This window comes from Oncorhynchus keta, chromosome 17 (assembly GCF_023373465.1).
Source record: "Oncorhynchus keta strain PuntledgeMale-10-30-2019 chromosome 17, Oket_V2, whole genome shotgun sequence".
Classification (NCBI taxonomy): Eukaryota; Metazoa; Chordata; class Actinopteri; order Salmoniformes; family Salmonidae; genus Oncorhynchus; species Oncorhynchus keta.
This window is the reverse complement of record NC_068437.1, coordinates 28,508,204-28,524,819: the sequence shown is the minus strand read 5'-3', so window position 1 is coordinate 28,524,819 and position 16,616 is coordinate 28,508,204. Positions and strand designations below refer to the sequence as shown.

Below are 16,616 nucleotides of genomic sequence, written 5' to 3'. Positions count from 1 at the left end.
CCCAACCCGGTGGTGGTGCGCAGCCTGGAGAGTGACCAGGAGGGCCACTACAGCGTCAAGGCCCAGTTCAAAACCTCCAGCTCCTACACAGCCGGGGGTCTCTACAAGGAGACCTGGGGGGGTGAGGAGGGGGGAGAGGGGAGTGGCAGACTCACCCCGTCCCGCTCCCAGATTGTACGGACTCCCTCACTGGGGCGAGAGGGGGGAGGAGGGGGGAGGGCGGTGGTGTCGGACGAGCTGAGGTGTTGGTACCAGCGCTCATCGGGCAGTCTAAAGGAGAGGAGTCACTGTGGCTCCAATGCGTCAGACAGCGGCTCGTTGCAAGGCACTCTGGGACACGGACGAGGCAACAGGGTGGGGATGCTCGCCAAGGGATCGCCAGGTGGGTGACAACACACCACACACTCATCACCTTCAGCGGGGTCGCAACAACACAGCTTCCACTTGTGACACAACTTCCGCTTTTGGACATTAACAATGTGATATGGCCTCATAACTCCTCCACAGACTTTTCTGGATTGGTTGAATAGTGCAGCAGAGGCCCTCTCCCGACAGTTTTTATTTTATTTTACGCCAGCTACATTAGGTTACACAGACATAGTTTATGTTCAAAGCTAAGTTTGGAGTTTTGACTGGGTTTGCTCAGGCAGTGTTAAGGATAGATGTTACATTTCCTATTATTTACATTCAGATTATGAGACTGACGCGCTGCCTACTGCGCTAACAAGGCCTGTGTGTGAAGGAGAGGGGCCTCTGTTAAGGAGAGTGTGCGTAAAGTGATCCCGGAACTAAAGGAGCCTGTTTGTCACAGTGGTCACACCCCCACTTTAAGCCCCATATCTGAGGCATAGCTGGGATTCCGCAACCCCTGACCACCGACCTTTGTCTTTGTGCGCGTGTGTGTGTGTGTGTGTATATGACTGTGTGTAACTGTGTATAACTGTGTATCTCTCTGTATAGCAGCGTCCCCTCACAGCCAGAGGAGTGTGACTCCCTCCAGTGAACAGGCTGCCACCCCCATACCCCCCAGCAGCCCACAACACATCCTCAACTGGCAGAGCGGGTACGACACTCATACACACAACCTATACACACACAAACTACATACACATACACACACCAATACATCATTGGCAGAGTGAGTTATAACGTGTTTGAGGATGAAGACCAGGCACTCAGGATCCTGCTCCTTTTGGGCCTTTAACCCTGGGTTAAAGGGTAAAGGTTAGAAGCTCTGGCTCCTGTATTACCATTCACAGGACATAATCTGCATCCTATCAAAGCATCTTCAGCTCTGCTTCTCTTTATACCCTCTTTATAACCTCCAACCTACACATAACATCTGCCCTTCTGCAGCACGGTACTCAGTCTAGCTACTGATCACAGGGCTGTCTTGTCTTCCGAAAGGACTTGGACTTGACGTTGTTCTAACTCTCACCCTCACACTAAATACGCCAGAATGATTTGTTAACTTCTCTCTTTCTCTTTCGCTATTCTCTCTTTTTCCTCCTCATTCCGTCCCTGTTCATCTCTCTCCCTCTCTGTCTGTACTAACCTCTCTGCTGTCTGTCTGTCTGTGTGTTTCCTGGTTTAGCGGTACAGCAGACAGCTCTCCTACTGAAGACGTGTGTCAGTCTCCCCCTCAGCCCAGCTCTGAAGCATAGAGGTACTGTCTGTCTGGAAACACAACAGATAGACCAGAGAACAACAGAACAACAATGTAGAACCATAGACCATAGAACCAAACCTGTCTGAACACGTAGAAACACACCGCATAGAATGAGTCCTGACACAAAGACATAGAAACCTGAACTAGATTAGGGACGTAGAACTAGATCCGCTTGACTAGATACAGTGCCTTGCAGAAGTATTCACTCCCCGTGGCATTTTTCCTATTTTGTTGCATTACAACCTATAATTTAAATTGATTTTTATTTGGATTTCATTTAATGGACATACACAAAATAGTCCAAATTGTTGAAGTGAAATGAAGAAAATAACTTGTTTAAAAAAATAAAATTAAAACGGAAAAGTGGTACGTACATATTCACCACTTTGCTATGAAGCCCCTAAATAAGATCAACCAATTACCTTCAGAATCACATCATTATTTAAATAAAGTCCACCTGTGTGCAATCTAAGTGTCACATGATCTGTCACATGACCTCAGTATATATACACCTGTTCTAAAAGGCCCCAGAGTCTGCAACACCACTAAGCAAGGGTCACCACCAAGCAAGCGGCACCATGAAGACCAAGGAGCTCTTCAAACAGGTCAGGGACAAAATTGTGGAGAAGTACAGATCAGGGTTGGGTTATACAAAAATATCCAAAACTTTGAACATCCCACAGAGCACCATTAAATCCATAAAAAATGGATGGAAAGAATATGGCAACTCAACAAACCTGCCAAGAGAGGGCCGCCCACCAAAACTCACAGACCAGGCAAGGAGGGCATTAATCAGAGAGGCAACAAAGAGACCAAAGATAACCTTGACGGAGCTGCAAAGCTCCACAGCGGAGATTGGAGTATCTGTCCATAGGACCACTTTAAGCCGTACACTCCACAGAGCTGGGCTTTACGGAAGAGTGGCCAACAAAAATAAGCAAACATGTTTGGTGTTCACCAAAAGGCACGTGGGAGACTTCCTCTCTGGTCAGATGAGACTAAAATGTAGCTTTTCAGCCATCAAGGAAAACTATATGTCTGGCGCAAACCCAACACCTCTCAACACCCCCGAGAACACCATCCCCACAGTGATGCATGGTGGTGGCAGCATCATGCTGTGGGGATGTTTTCCATCGACAGGGACTGGGAAACTGGTCAGAATTGAAGGAATGATGGATAGTGCTAAATACAGGGAAATTCTTGAGGGAAACCTGTTTCAGTCTTCCAGAGATTTGAGACTGGGATGTAGGTTCACCTTCCAGCAGGACAATGACATACTACTAAAGTAACACTCACGTGGTTTAAGGGAAAACATTTAATGTCTTGGAATGGCCTAGTCAAAGCCCAGACCTCAATCCAATTGAGAATCTGTGGTATGACTTAAAGATTGCTGTACACCAGCGGAACCCATCCAACTTGAAGGAGCTGGAGCAGTTTTGTCATGAAGATTGGGCAAAAATCCCAGTGGCTAGATGTGCCAAGATTATAGAGACATACCCCAAGAGACTTGCAGCTGTAATTGCTGCAAAAGTTGGCTCTACAAAGTATTGACTTGGGGGGGGTAAATAGTTATGCACGCTCAGGTTTTCTATTTTTTTTGTCTTCTTGTATGTTCACAATAAAAAAATATTTAGCATCTTCAAAGTGGTAGGCATGTTATGTAAATGAACTGATACAACCCCCCCAAAAAATATATTTTAATTCCAGGTTGTAAGGCAACAAAATAGGAAAAATGCCAATGGGGGTGAATACTTCCACATGCCACTGTATGTAGAAACAGAACCTGAACTAGATCAGGGGTATAGAAATAGAATCCCTTGTCTAGATTCTAAGTATTGTACCAACTGCTGAGTTGAATAGGGTCTTCCCATTATTAATCCATTCTAATAGCAGGTTTGGGAATGGTGTGTTCTATCTGCTTTGTTTCTATGGCTGTAACTGGACTGCATGTCTGCTGTGTCTGGCTGTCCCTGTTTCTGCCTGTAGCTGCTCTCTACAGTAAACCCTAATCTTCACTACTGTACCCTAATAGAAAAAAAGTCTGTCAACATAGGAAATGTATTATTTGGTTCCAGGTAGAACTCTTTTGGGTTCTATATAGAACCCTCTGTGGAAAAAGTAATACCTGGAACCAAAAAGGATTTCTCAAAGGGTTCTCCTATGGGGACAGCTGAAGAACCCTTTAGGTTCTAGAAAACACATTTTTTCTAACAGTGTACTGTAGGGCTGACTCCATTTAGTCGACTGGTCGATTATTTGGTCGATAGGCTGTTGGTCGACTGAGATTTCTTTAGTCGAGCAGTAGCAAAACATGTTTTTTTTAAAATATGGTCTACAGGACACCTATCTGATTCACGTCTGTCTGAGTGGACTGATTCATTGTGGAGGCCGTGGGGATGGCACAGTACATTACTAAGATGTGCTTCTGAAATTGTATATGGTGGTATTATGTAAGAACAATGGTGAAACAGAAATAAAAAATAATATTATTTTATGTGCTTTCTCCCACATTGAATAGTGGTCGCTGTCCGCAGTTCTGAAACACATCAGTGCACTGTTGAATTGGCGCCTTTTCCTAGACCATGTTGCTATGTGCATAATAGCAAAGTTAACCAGCATATTGAAAACAATGCAGCGAGGGCAGCAGCGGAGTTAAGAGAGGAGAAAACAGCCCTTGTCTTAATTGCCTAAGAAAATGAGGAGAGAGGAAACCCCAACTTAATTAGGTCTATAATCAACAGCGTATTAAATGTGCCTGGCTATATAAAACATCCATATACAGTGTGTTCAGAAAGTATTCAGTCCCCTTGACTTTTTCCACATTTTGTTATGTTACATCCTTGTTCTAAAATGCATTAAATAGATTTTTTTTCAATCTACACATAATAACCCATAATGACAAAGGAAAAACAGGTTTTCAGCCATTTTTGCTCATTTATATATATTTTTTTACTGAAATTTCAAATTTACATAAGTATTCAGACCTTTTACTCAGTACTTTGTTGAAGCACCTTTGGCAGTGATTATAGCCACAAGTTTTCTTGGGTACAAGCTTGACACACCTGTATTTGTGGAGTTTCTCTAATTCTTCTCTGCAGATCCTCTCAAGCTCTGTCAGGTTGGATGGGGAGCATCGGTGCACAGTTATTTTCAGGTCTCTCCAGAGATGTTCGATCGGGTTCAAGTCCGGGCTCTGGCTAGGCCACTCAAGGACATTCCCGAAGTCCCGAAGCCACTCCTGCTTTGTCTACGCTGTGTGCTTAGGGTGGTTGTCCTGTTGGAAGGTAAACCTTGGCCCCAGTCTCCGGTCCGGTCCAGGTTTTCATCAAGGAACACTCTGTACTTTGCTCAGTTCATCTTTCCCTCTATCCTGACTTGTCTCGCAGTTCCTGCCGCTGAAAAACATCCCCACAGCATGATGCTGCCACCACCATGCTTCACCATAGGGATGGTGCCAGGTTTCCTCATGTGCAAGTAAAAGGCATGGGCAGGCTGTCATGTGCCTTTTACTGAGGAGTGGCTTCCGCCTGGCCACTCTACCATAAAGGCCTGATTTGTGGAGGGCTGCAGAGATGGTTGTCCTCCTGGAAGGTTCTCCCATCTCCACAGAGGAACTCTGGAGCTTTGTCAGAGTGACCATCCGGTTCTTGGTCACCTCCCTGACCAAGGCCCTTCTCCCCCGATTGCTCAGTTTGGCCAGGCGGCCAGCTCTAGGGAGTGTCTTGTTGGTTCCAAACTTCTTCCATTTAAGAATGATAGAGGACCTTCAATGCTGCATAATAATTGTTATCCATTTTAGAATAAGGCTAGAAGGTAACGGAATGTGGAAAAAGGGAAGGGGTCTGAATACTTTCCAAATGCACTGTATATTTACAGAAATAAGACCGATCCTGCTTCTGTTGCCAGTGTGAGTGTTTGTTTAATAACCTACTGGTTCCGTGCACACCAAGCCCATCTCACAAATGTGTCTGTTTTTAATCTTTGCTCGGCTGTAATAAAGGCCTTACATATTTTTTTTTACCTTAGACCAGCCTCTGGTATTATTTTGAATTATTTAGTGTATTTTACACTGTTCCGAATTGTCCAACAAAATATATTCATAATAATAACCCTCCTTTTCCCTTGATCTCCTTGTTATTGTTATTGTTATTATTATTATTATTTGTATGATCATCAATACAATAATAAGTAATGTTGTTATCATTAGTAGGCTTAGTATGGCAGCCTTTTATAACCACCATCGAGCTGTTGGCCTGAGAACACATCCTGTTTAGTCTTAATCCCTTAACTAATTTAGGTCTGTATTTCAATATATAGGCTACTGTATCAATCAATCATTCATTAGTTAATGTCATCACACAGCATACGAGACATTCATGATGTGAAATGCAATCAAGCTTTTTAGTTTTAAAATATAAAATAACAAAGTGACCATTGAATAATTAGCGTAAACAATCAATAGGCCTAAACTGTTCCATTTCAGAAATTGCATTCACGACTGAATGCGACTGTTTTTAGTCTTTGCTGTAATAAAGGCTTTACAAAAAGCAAAAAAATACATTACAACAGACTCTCTGGTACACTTAGAATCTATTTTGTGTTGTTTCAAACAAAAAATGATTTTGTAATCCAACAGCCCCGGTTTGGCACATAATACACACGCAGAACTGGCTCTTTACCTTCTTTTACTTGATCTCCAGTATTTTCCATAATTAGTCACATTTATTCCACACATCTGACTTCCCCTTTACCTCTTGAGCAACCAGTAAACAGTCCCTTTTTCAAGTTTATTAGTCACGTCCACTGCATCCATTATGGTGTTCAGAGTTTGTTATAACCAATTTAATGAAGTGACTATGATATGCTATAGGTCAGGCCCTATTGGTCACATGCATGCAATGCGTACATGTGTCACATAAAGAGAGCAAGGGTTAAGGGAATAGGGTATGTTTTTCCTAAACAAATTAGGGATTTCGGTAACATGAACTTTTCTGTCAGAAATGGCTGTAATTATGTTGCAGCTTCAGCAACACGGACAACGAGATAAACACTGTTGATGTTCTGTGGTGGTCGCTGCAGCAGGAAGGAGAGAGAGACAACACTATAAACACTGTTGATGTTCTGTGGTGGTCGCTGCAGCAGGGAGGAGAGAGAGACAACACTATACATACTGTTGATGTTTTGTGGTGGTCGCTGCAGCAGGGAGGAGAGAGACAACACTATAAACACTGTTGACGTTCTGTGGTGGTCGCTGCAGCAGGGAGGAGAGAGAGACAACACTATAAACACGGTTGATGTTCTGTGGTGGTCGCTGCAGCAGGGAGGAGAGAGAGACAACACTATAAACACGGTTGATGTTCTGTGGTGGTCGCTGCAGCAGGGAGGAGAGAGAGACAACACTATACATACTGTTGATGTTTTGTGGTGGTCGCTGCAGCAGGGAGGAGAGAGACAACACTATAAACACTGTTGATGTTCTGTGGTGGTCGCTGCAGCAGGGAGGAGAGAGAGACAACACTATAAACACGGTTGATGTTCTGTGGTGGTCGCTGCAGCAGGGAGGAGAGAGAGACAACACTATAAAAACGGTTGATGTTCTGTGGTGGTCGCTGCAGCAGGAAGGAGAGAGAGACAACACTATAAACACTGTTGATGTTTTGTGGTGGTCGCTGCTGCAGGGAGGAGAGAGACACAACACTATAAACACTGTTGATGTTTTGTGGTGGTCGCTGCATCAGGGAGGAGAGACAACGAGATAAACACTGTTGATGTTTTGTGGTGGTCGCTGCAGCAGGGAGGAGAGAGAGACAACACGATAAAAACGGTTGATGTTCTGTGGTGGTCGCTGCAGCAGGGAGGAGAGAGAGACAACACTATAAACACTGTTGATGTTCTGTGGTGGTCGCTGCAGCAGGGAGGAGAGAGAGACAACACTATAAACACGGTTGATGTTCTGTGGTGGTCGCTGCAGCAGGGAGGAGAGAGAGACAACACTATAAACACTGTTGATGTTTTGTGGTGGTCGCTGCAGCAGGAAGGAGAGAGAGACAACACTATAAACACGGTTGATGTTCTGTGGTGGTCGCTGCAGCAGGGAGGAGAGAGAGACAACACTATAAACACTGTTGACGTTCTGTGGTGGTCGCTGCAGCAGGGAGGAGAGAGACAACACTATAAACACTGTTGACGTTCTGTGGTGGTCGCTGCAGCAGGGAGGAGAGAGACAACACTATAAACACTGTTGATGTTCTGTGGTGGTCGCTGCAGCAGGGAGGAGAGAGACAACACTATAAACACTGTTGATGTTCTGTGGTGGTCGCTGCAGCAGGGAGGAGAGAGACAACACTATACATTTACATTTTACATTTAAGTCATTTAGCAGACGCTCTTATCCAGAGCGACTTACAAATTGGTGCATTCACCTTATGACATCCAGTAGAATAATCACTTTACAATAGTGCATCTAAATCTTAAAGGGGGGGGAGGGGGTGAGAAGGATTACTTATCCTATCCTAGGTATTCCTTAAAGAGGTGGGGTTTCAGGTGTCTCCGGAAGGTGGTGATTGACTCCGCTGTCCTGGCGTCGTGAGGGAGTTTGTTCCACCATTGGGGGGCCAGAGCAGCGAACAGTTTTGACTGGGCTGAGCGGGAACTGTACTTCCTCAGTGGTAGGGAGGCGAGCAGGCCAGAGGTGGATGAACGCAGTGCCCTTGTTTGGGTGTAGGGCCTGATCAGAGCCTGGAGGTACTGAGGTGCCGTTCCCCTCACAGCTCCGTAGGCAAGCACCATGGTCTTGTAGCGGATGCGAGCTTCAACTGGAAGCCAGTGGAGAGAGCGGAGGAGCGGGGTGACGTGAGAGAACTTGGGAAGGTTGAACACCAGACGGGCTGCGGCGTTCTGGATGAGTTGTAGGGGTTTAATGGCACAGGCAGGGGGCCCAGCCAACAGCGAGTTGCAGTAGTCCAGACGGGAGATGACAAGTGCCTGGATTAGGACCTGCGCCGCTTCCTGTGTGAGGCAGGGTCGTACTCTGCGGATGTTGTAGAGCATGAACCTACAGGAACGGGCCACCGCCTTGATGTTAGTTGAGAACGACAGGGTGTTGTCCAGGATCACGCCAAGGTTCTTAGCGCTCTGGGAGGAGGACACAATGGAGTTGTCAACCGTGATGGCGAGATCATGGAACGGGCAGTCCTTCCCCGGGAGGAAGAGCAGCTCCGTCTTGCCGAGGTTCAGCTTGAGGTGGTGATCCGTCATCCACACTGATATGTCTGCCAGACATGCAGAGATGCGATTCGCCACCTGGTCATCAGAAGGGGGAAAGGAGAAGATTAATTGTGTGTCGTCTGCATAGCAATGATAGGAGAGACCATGTGAGGTTATGACAGAGCCAAGTGACTTGGTGTATAGCGAGAATAGGAGAGGGCCTAGAACAGAGCCCTGGGGGACACCAGTGGTGAGAGCGCGTGGTGAGGAGACAGATTCTCGCCACGCCACCTGGTAGGAGCGACCTGTCAGGTAGGACGCAATCCAAGCGTGGGCCGCGCCGGAGATGCCCAACTCGGAGAGGGTGGAGAGGAGGATCTGATGGTTCACAGTGTCGAAGGCAGCCGATAGGTCTAGAAGGATGAGAGCAGAGGAGAGAGAGTTAGCTTTAGCGGTGCGGAGCGCCTCCGTGATACAGAGAAGAGCAGTCTCAGTTGAATGACTAGTCTTGAAACCTGACTGATTTGGATCAAGAAGGTCATTCAGAGAGAGATAGCGGGAGAGCTGGCCAAGGACAGCACGTTCAAGAGTTTTGGAGAGAAAAGAAAGAAGGGATACTGGTCTGTAGTTGTTGACATCGGAGGGATTGAGTGTAGGTTTTTTCAGAAGGGGTGCAACTCTCGCTCTCTTGAGGACGGAAGGGACGTAGCCAGCGGTCAGGGATGAGTTGATGAGCGAGGTGAGGTAAGGGAGAAGGTCTCCGGAAATGGTCTGGAGAAGAGAGGAGGGGATAGGGTCAAGCGGGCAGGTTGTTGGGCGGCCGGCTGTCACAAGACGCGAGATTTCATCTGGAGAGAGAGGGGAGAAAGAGGTCAGAGCACAGGGTAGGGCAGTGTGAGCAGAACCAGCGGTGCCGTTTGACTTAGCAAATGAGGATCGGATGTCGTCGACCTTCTTTTCAAAATGGTTGACGAAGTCATCTGCAGAGAGGGAGGAGGGGGGATTCAGGAGTGAGGAGAAGGTGGCAAAGAGCTTCCTAGGGTTAGAGGCAGATGCTTGGAATTTAGAGTGGTAGAAAATGGCTTTAGCAGCAGAGACAGAGGAGGAAAATGTAGAGAGGAGGGAGTGAAAGGATGCCAAGTCCGCAGGGAGGCGAGTTTTCCTCCATTTCCGCTCAGCTGCCCGGAGCCCTGTTCTGTGAGCTCGCAATGAGTCGTCGAGCCACGGGGCAGGAGGGAAGGACCGCGCCGGCCTGGAGGATAGGGGACATAGAGAGTCAAAGGATGCAGAAAGGGAGGAGAGGAGGGTTGAGGAGGCAGAATCAGGAGATAGGTTGGAGAAGGTATGAGCAGAGGGAAGAGATGATAGGATGGAAGAGGAGAGAGTAGCGGGGGAGAGAGAGCGAAGGTTGGGACGGCGCGATACCATCCGAGTAGGGGCAGTGTGGGAGGTGTTAGATGAGAGCGAGAGGGAAAAGGATACAAGGTAGTGGTCGGAGACTTGGAGGGAGTTGCAATGAGGTTAGTGGAAGAACAGCATCTAGTAAAGATGAGGTCGAGCGTATTGCCTGCCTTGTGAGTAGGGGGAAGGTGAGAGGGTGAGGTCAAAAGAGGAGAGGAGTGGAAAGAAGGAGGCAGAGAGGAATGAGTCAACGGTAGACGTGGGGAGGTTAAAGTCGCCCAGCACTGTGAGAGGTGAGCCGTCCTCAGGAAAGGAGCTTATCAAGGTATCAAGCTCATTGATGAACTCTCCGAGGGAACCTGGAGGGCGATAAATGATAAGGATGTTAAGCTTGAAAGGGCTGGTAACTGTGACAGCATGGAATTCAAAGGAGGCGATAGACAGATGGGTGAGGGGAGAAAGAGAGAATGACCACTTGGGAGAGATGAGGATCCCGGTGCCACCACCCAGCTGACCAGAAGCTCTCGGGGTGTGTGAGAACATGTGGGCGGACGAAGAGAGAGCAGTAGGAGTAGCAGTGTTGTCTGTGGTGATCCATGTTTCCGTCAGTGCCAAGAAGTCGAGGGACTGGAGGGAGGCATAGGCTGAGATGAACTCTGCCTTGTTGGCCGCAGATCGGCAGTTCCAGAGGCTACCGGAGACCTGGAACTCCACGTGGGTCGTGCGCGCTGGGACCACCAGATTAGGGTGGCCGCGGCCACGCGGCGTGGAGCGTTTGTATGGTCTGTGCAGAGAGGAGAGAACAGGGATAGACAGACACATAGTTGACAGGCTACAGAAGAGGCTACGCTAATGCAAAGGAGATTGGAATGACAAGTGGACTACACGTCTCGAATGTTCAGAAAGTTAAGCTTACGTAGCAAGAATCTTATTAACTAAAATGATAAGCACTGTTGATGTTCTGTGGTGGTCGCTGCAGCAGGGAGGAGAGAGAGACAACGAGATAAACACTGTTGACGTTCTGTGGTGGTCGCTGCAGCAGGGAGGAGAGAGAGACAACGAGATAAACACTGTTGACGTTCTGTGGTGGTCGCTGCAGCAGGGAGGATAGAGACAACACTATAAACACTGTTGATGTTCTGTGGTGGTCGCTGCAGCAGGGAGGAGAGAGACAACACTATAAACACTGTTGATGTTCTGTGGTGGTCGCTGCAGCAGGGAGGAGAGAGAGACAACGAGATAAACACTGTTGACGTTCTGTGGTGGTCGCTGCAGCAGGGAGGAGAGAGACAACACTATAAACACTGTTGATGTTCTGTGGTGGTCGCTGCAGCAGGGAGGAGAGAGACAACGAGATAAACACTGTTGATGTTCTGTGGTGGTCGCTGCAGCAGGGAGGAGAGAGAGACAACGAGATAAACACGGTTGATGTTCTGTGGTGGTCGCTGCAGCAGGGAGGAGAGAGAGACAACACTATAAACACGGTTGATGTTCTGTGGTGGTCGCTGCAGCAGGAAGGAGAGAGAGACAACACTATAAACACTGTTGATGTTTTGTGGTGGTCGCTGCTGCAGGGAGGAGAGAGAGACAACACTATAAACACGGTTGATGTTCTGTGGTGGTCGCTGCAGCAGGAAGGAGAGAGAGACAACACTATAAACACTGTTGATGTTCTGTGGTGGTCGCTGCAGCAGGGAGGAGAGAGAGACAACACTATAAACACTGTTGATGTTCTGTGGTGGTCGCTGCATCAGGGAGGAGAGAGACACAACGAGATAAACACTGTTGATGTTCTGTGGTGGTCGCTGCAGCAGGGAGGAGAGAGAGACAACGGGTGCTAGTCACACAGTCACTCGCTGTCTTGTTTTTTTAACACAGCGCAGCAAGTCTGAGCCAGGCAGCACAATCAAATCAATTGCGGTCGGACTCCCTCAAGTAATTTGTGTTTCTTAATGATTTAATCATTCAGTCCATCTCAAGGATAGCAAAGCAGCAGCCACAGGGTGTATCCACCATAATACCAGTTAATTAATTATAAAACCATGAAGGGGATTGATAAATGCACTCTAGTCACCTAGTGTAGTTTTAGACTAGTACACTAACAGGACGTGTGAGCTGCCAAGAGACAGAGATATAGGAGGATTGAGAGATCAGTTTGAAAGGAGGCCAGAAAAGAGGTAAAGGCATCATGGATTGTGCACGTTGTTTTCACAAAAGCTTTAGGTCTAGGCAAATGAAGTAACCATCAAAACATCAAACGATCTCTCTCTCTCTCTCTCTCTCTCTCTCTCTCTCTCTCTCTCTCTCTCTCTCTCTCTCTCTCTCTCTCTCTCTCTCTCTCTCTCTCTCTCTCTCTCTCTCTCTCTCTCTCTCTCTCTCTCTCCTCTCCTCTCTCTCTAGGTCATTCAATGATAGCTGTTTCCTCAGCAGTCCTCTGTGTTCAGAGCTGACAGATGTCCAGTGGTACGGACACGACAAGGCCAAACCTGGAACCCTGGTCTGACCTACTGACCACCACCCACTGACCCTCAACACTGATCCTTACTGACTCAACCTCCAACATCTCAACTGATCCTTACAGCCCCCACCAACCTCTCCTCCAGTGCTGACTAGATTGGCCTTATCATGGGCAGGAAACCCTCATCCATTCCTCCCTTCATCCATCTTTCCCTTTATCAGTTTCTGTGCATATCGGGCTTGGCTGAACTAAGGGTTCTAAGACCAACACGACTATTGCCAACCATAGCCTCCGATCCTGAACTCTGACCTTTAATCCCTGACCCTGAGTCTGCTCCAGTCTGAGCCCAAGGATAACCGGGAATGGGCAAGGGGGAAGGAGGGGTAAACCCAGACTACACTCAGCCCACCAGGCCCTGTCTCATATATACCCCTGACCCAAGTGTGCTGCCAGTGTGCTCCCATGTGTTTTGGCTCATGTTCTGGACCTTTGTGTGTGTACGCTTGATCTGCTAGGTTCATTCATTTCATGTTTTATGTTTCAGTTTATTTCTCTATCGTTTTCTACAACAACAACAACTAAATGCGGGAGAGACTCGATTCACCCCTCTTTATGAAAACCTTCAGAATATTTTTCACTGCAGAGTGGATTATTGGAGAATTCTAGATTATCTGAAAGACTAGGCAAACATACAAACATTCCCAAAAATCCAAATCCCAATCCCAACTCCTATCCCACAACCAAAGATCCATCTGGCTGACCAATGGCACCAGTCCCATGGACACACTGGGAACACTGGTTTATCATACTGGGAGTTACACCCCACAATACTAGGAGTCCTCAAAGGAACTGAAAGACTGATCAATTCTACTGGGATCCTGCTCAGCACGTCTACTGGGATGTCAGTAATCTGAACTGGTAGTGTACAACAGCCAGCCACACTGATCAACTAGTTTCTTGTACTGGGATGATCCACACTTCTACTGAGCAGTGAGCTCCTGGACTGGGATGTTTTGCCACTACTGTATACTGGGGGACTGTGGTCAGCTGTACTGGGAGACTATGGACAGACTGGGGGCCCTGCACAGCCAGATCAGAGATAGACGGGGACAGACTGTGCCACAGGCCACAGACACTTATTCAAGGTTTGGGCCCTGAAATGCCAAGCCACAATATGCAAGGAATCTCATTGAAAGCCAATGTCTTGAGTTTGTGATGGTTGAAACTGTAGCTATATGTGTAGCAGTTTTCAGGTTAAGACCACATATAGTTTTGGGTGTTTATTTCCAATCATATCTGCAGGCTTTCAGTGGTCTATTTCATCTGGATCAACCCCTTCGTTTCACTTCCTGGTAAGAAGTGAAAGCTGATTGGATGCTTAGGACTGTGTGTGTCTCCCACTCCTCTCTCTCTCTGGTGATGGGCATATGCTGTGGAGCTGATCGATCACACAGCTGCAGCGAAGGGCACTCCCCTCCTTCATAGTCGAGCTGCGCATATGATAAAATTGGTGAGATGTTAAACACTTCTCGAGGCGTTGTGATATCTGACTCTCTGCGCAGTCCTCTGTTAAAAATGGGAGGCAAACCATATTTAAGGACCAGTCTGTCTATGTGACATCGATCTGTCTGTCCAACTCCACGGTTGGTCATCGTCTCAGACACTAGGGTAGTATATTTGAGGGTAAACATTTAGATCAGGCATGAGGCCTGTAAACTCCAGTGGGTACTCTTTTGTACAGGTCACTATCTCAGGCTATATTCTCTCTGCCTAAAGTCTCTCATATCACCAGTCAGAACACACACATCTTGTTTGTGGACACATACACTTTTCTCATCAGTGCCATCTATGGTGGTGCTTAAAGTCTGTACTGTAACCCAGCACTGAAAACAGCCACTCACTAAAATTACAAACCATATAACTACAAATCCCACAGGGCCCGGTTCCTAGTCTAGCAGAGGAAGTGGCTGTGTTCGAGAGCATCAAAACTATGATATATCATGGGTACATTGTGACTGACTGACTGATCTACAAATAATAATAAGTTATTTATGATGCAAGGTGATTTGTAGCTAAGTCAGTCAGCAGTCACCTGCACTGTTGGCTGCAATGTCGAACAAGCCCAGTGTCTGCTATATAGAGAACCTGCTTCCCAGAGCCAAAAGAACGTCAGGGAGAGGTATATACACCAATCCGAGCTGGATCTGCTATGTGGGGTGTTAACTATTGTAACAGTGTCAAATATTCAATCTAAGTGTTGTTACCAGAGCACAACATACACAGTTGCACACTATGTATGAAGACTATAGGCCTACTATATAGAGAACCAGTTTTCATCTAGTTCTCCTCCTGGCTTTTTGATACATATAAGGGGATTAAAAACATCTGCATAACAACACATTTACGATGTAAAATGTAAATCCAGACTTTATATAAGAGTAACACACACATATCTAGAATATAAATAATGTCACCCCGGCACCAGAAGGGTGTTTATATCATTGTGCTTTTATTGTGCCCCGTTCAAGAGAACTGGGAACTCAGAAATCTCAGACGTCGGACTTCAGTGCGTTCAAGAGAACTGGGAACTCAGAAATCTCCGACGTCGGACTTCAGTGCGTTCAAGACGACTGGGAACTCAGAAATCTCCGACGTCGGACTTCAGTGCGTTCAAGACGACTGGGAACTCAGAAATCTCCGACGTCGGACTTCAGTGCGTTCAAGACGACTGGGAACTCAGAAATCTCCGACGTCGGACTTCAGTGCGTTCAAGACGACTGGGAACTCAGAAATCTCCGACGTCGGACTTCAGTGCGTTCAAGAGAACTGGGAACTCAGAAATCTCCGACGTCGGACTTCAGTGCGTTCAAGAGAACTGGGAACTCAGAAATCTCCGACGTCGGACTTCAGTGCGTTCAAGACGACTGGGAACTCAGAAATCTCCGACGTCGGACTTCAGTGCGTTCAAGACGACTGGGAACTCAGAAATCTCCGACGTCGGACTTCAGTGCGTTCAAGACGACTGGGAACTCGGGAAAAAAACAAGCTCCAACTGGGGAAAATTGTTTTGAACGGTCATATGGAATTCCAAGTCGGAAACTCGGGGATCATCTTAAAGCTCCGACTTCTCCAACCTGAAGATCACTGTCATGATTTGATCTCGTTTTATTATGAGTTCCCAGTTGTCTTGAAAGCACCATTACTGTGTAGGTAATGTCATCAATGAACATCAATGAACTGACCTTGGTTTAGTAATGGAGGCCATCACCATATCCTGCTGTAAAACAGCTGTGACTCAAAGAGAACGTGTAGTTTCCATATAACTCGCTTACATAGACAAACTCTTGTCACAAACAAATTCTTAAGCAGGTATTTTAAAGCACACCTTCTGGTTTTCTGCTGGGGAAAATAAGCCTCTGCCCAACATTGTTGTAATGCTGTATGTGTGGACAGTGTACAAAACCCCAAACAAAGCAAAGAATTGCAGTCCTTCTCTCACACCTGCCTGTGCTTTGTAAAGGCTTATATTAAACAAACATCTGAAAACATTGTTTATATGTTGCACAAAAATCTGACCCCGTCAAATTAGTTGAACTTGCACCAAGCGGCATGGTGGACTGAATTGCCTTCAGTTTGAACGAGTTTCACGGCCCCCCAACCCTGCCACACTGCAAAGTCCTGGTAAAATGCTGTGTTTCTTCTGAACTTTGAACTCCTCTTGTTTACCTCTTTAGAACCACATCAGCTAGGCTAAGGCTCATTAGCCTGACCATTTCCCATGGATGAGACACCTCTGCTAGCTCACACCATTCCATGCATGCTCAAAAAAACAAAAATACTCCCCTTCTCCACTCACCTTTTCCTCCTAGACAGAGAAGCATT

At 46.8% G+C, this 16,616-nt stretch overlaps 1 protein-coding gene across 17 annotated transcripts in view; it reads left to right on the top strand.

Annotated features, from left to right (window-relative positions):
- The window catches only part of LOC118396254 (FERM domain-containing protein 4A-like), a 232,967-nt gene extending 217,774 nt beyond the window's left edge, over nucleotides 1-15,193 (top strand). For 13 of the 17 annotated variants that reach the window (XM_052465817.1, XM_052465818.1, XM_052465816.1 and 10 more), the window contains exons 22-24: nucleotides 1-382; nucleotides 961-1,063; nucleotides 12,677-15,193. The exon at nucleotides 1-382 is cut by the window's left edge and continues 190 nt beyond it. In XM_052465817.1, coding sequence (XP_052321777.1) covers nucleotides 1-382; nucleotides 961-1,063; nucleotides 12,677-12,779 — 588 coding nt within the window. In that variant the 3' untranslated portion in view covers nucleotides 12,780-15,193. Of the gene's footprint in view, nucleotides 383-960; nucleotides 1,064-1,594; nucleotides 1,667-12,676 lie in introns of all 17 variants that reach the window. The other 4 variants (XM_052465822.1, XM_052465810.1, XM_052465811.1 and 1 more) reach the window with 3 other exon arrangements.
- The last annotated feature ends 1,423 nt before the right edge of the window (nucleotides 15,194-16,616 follow it).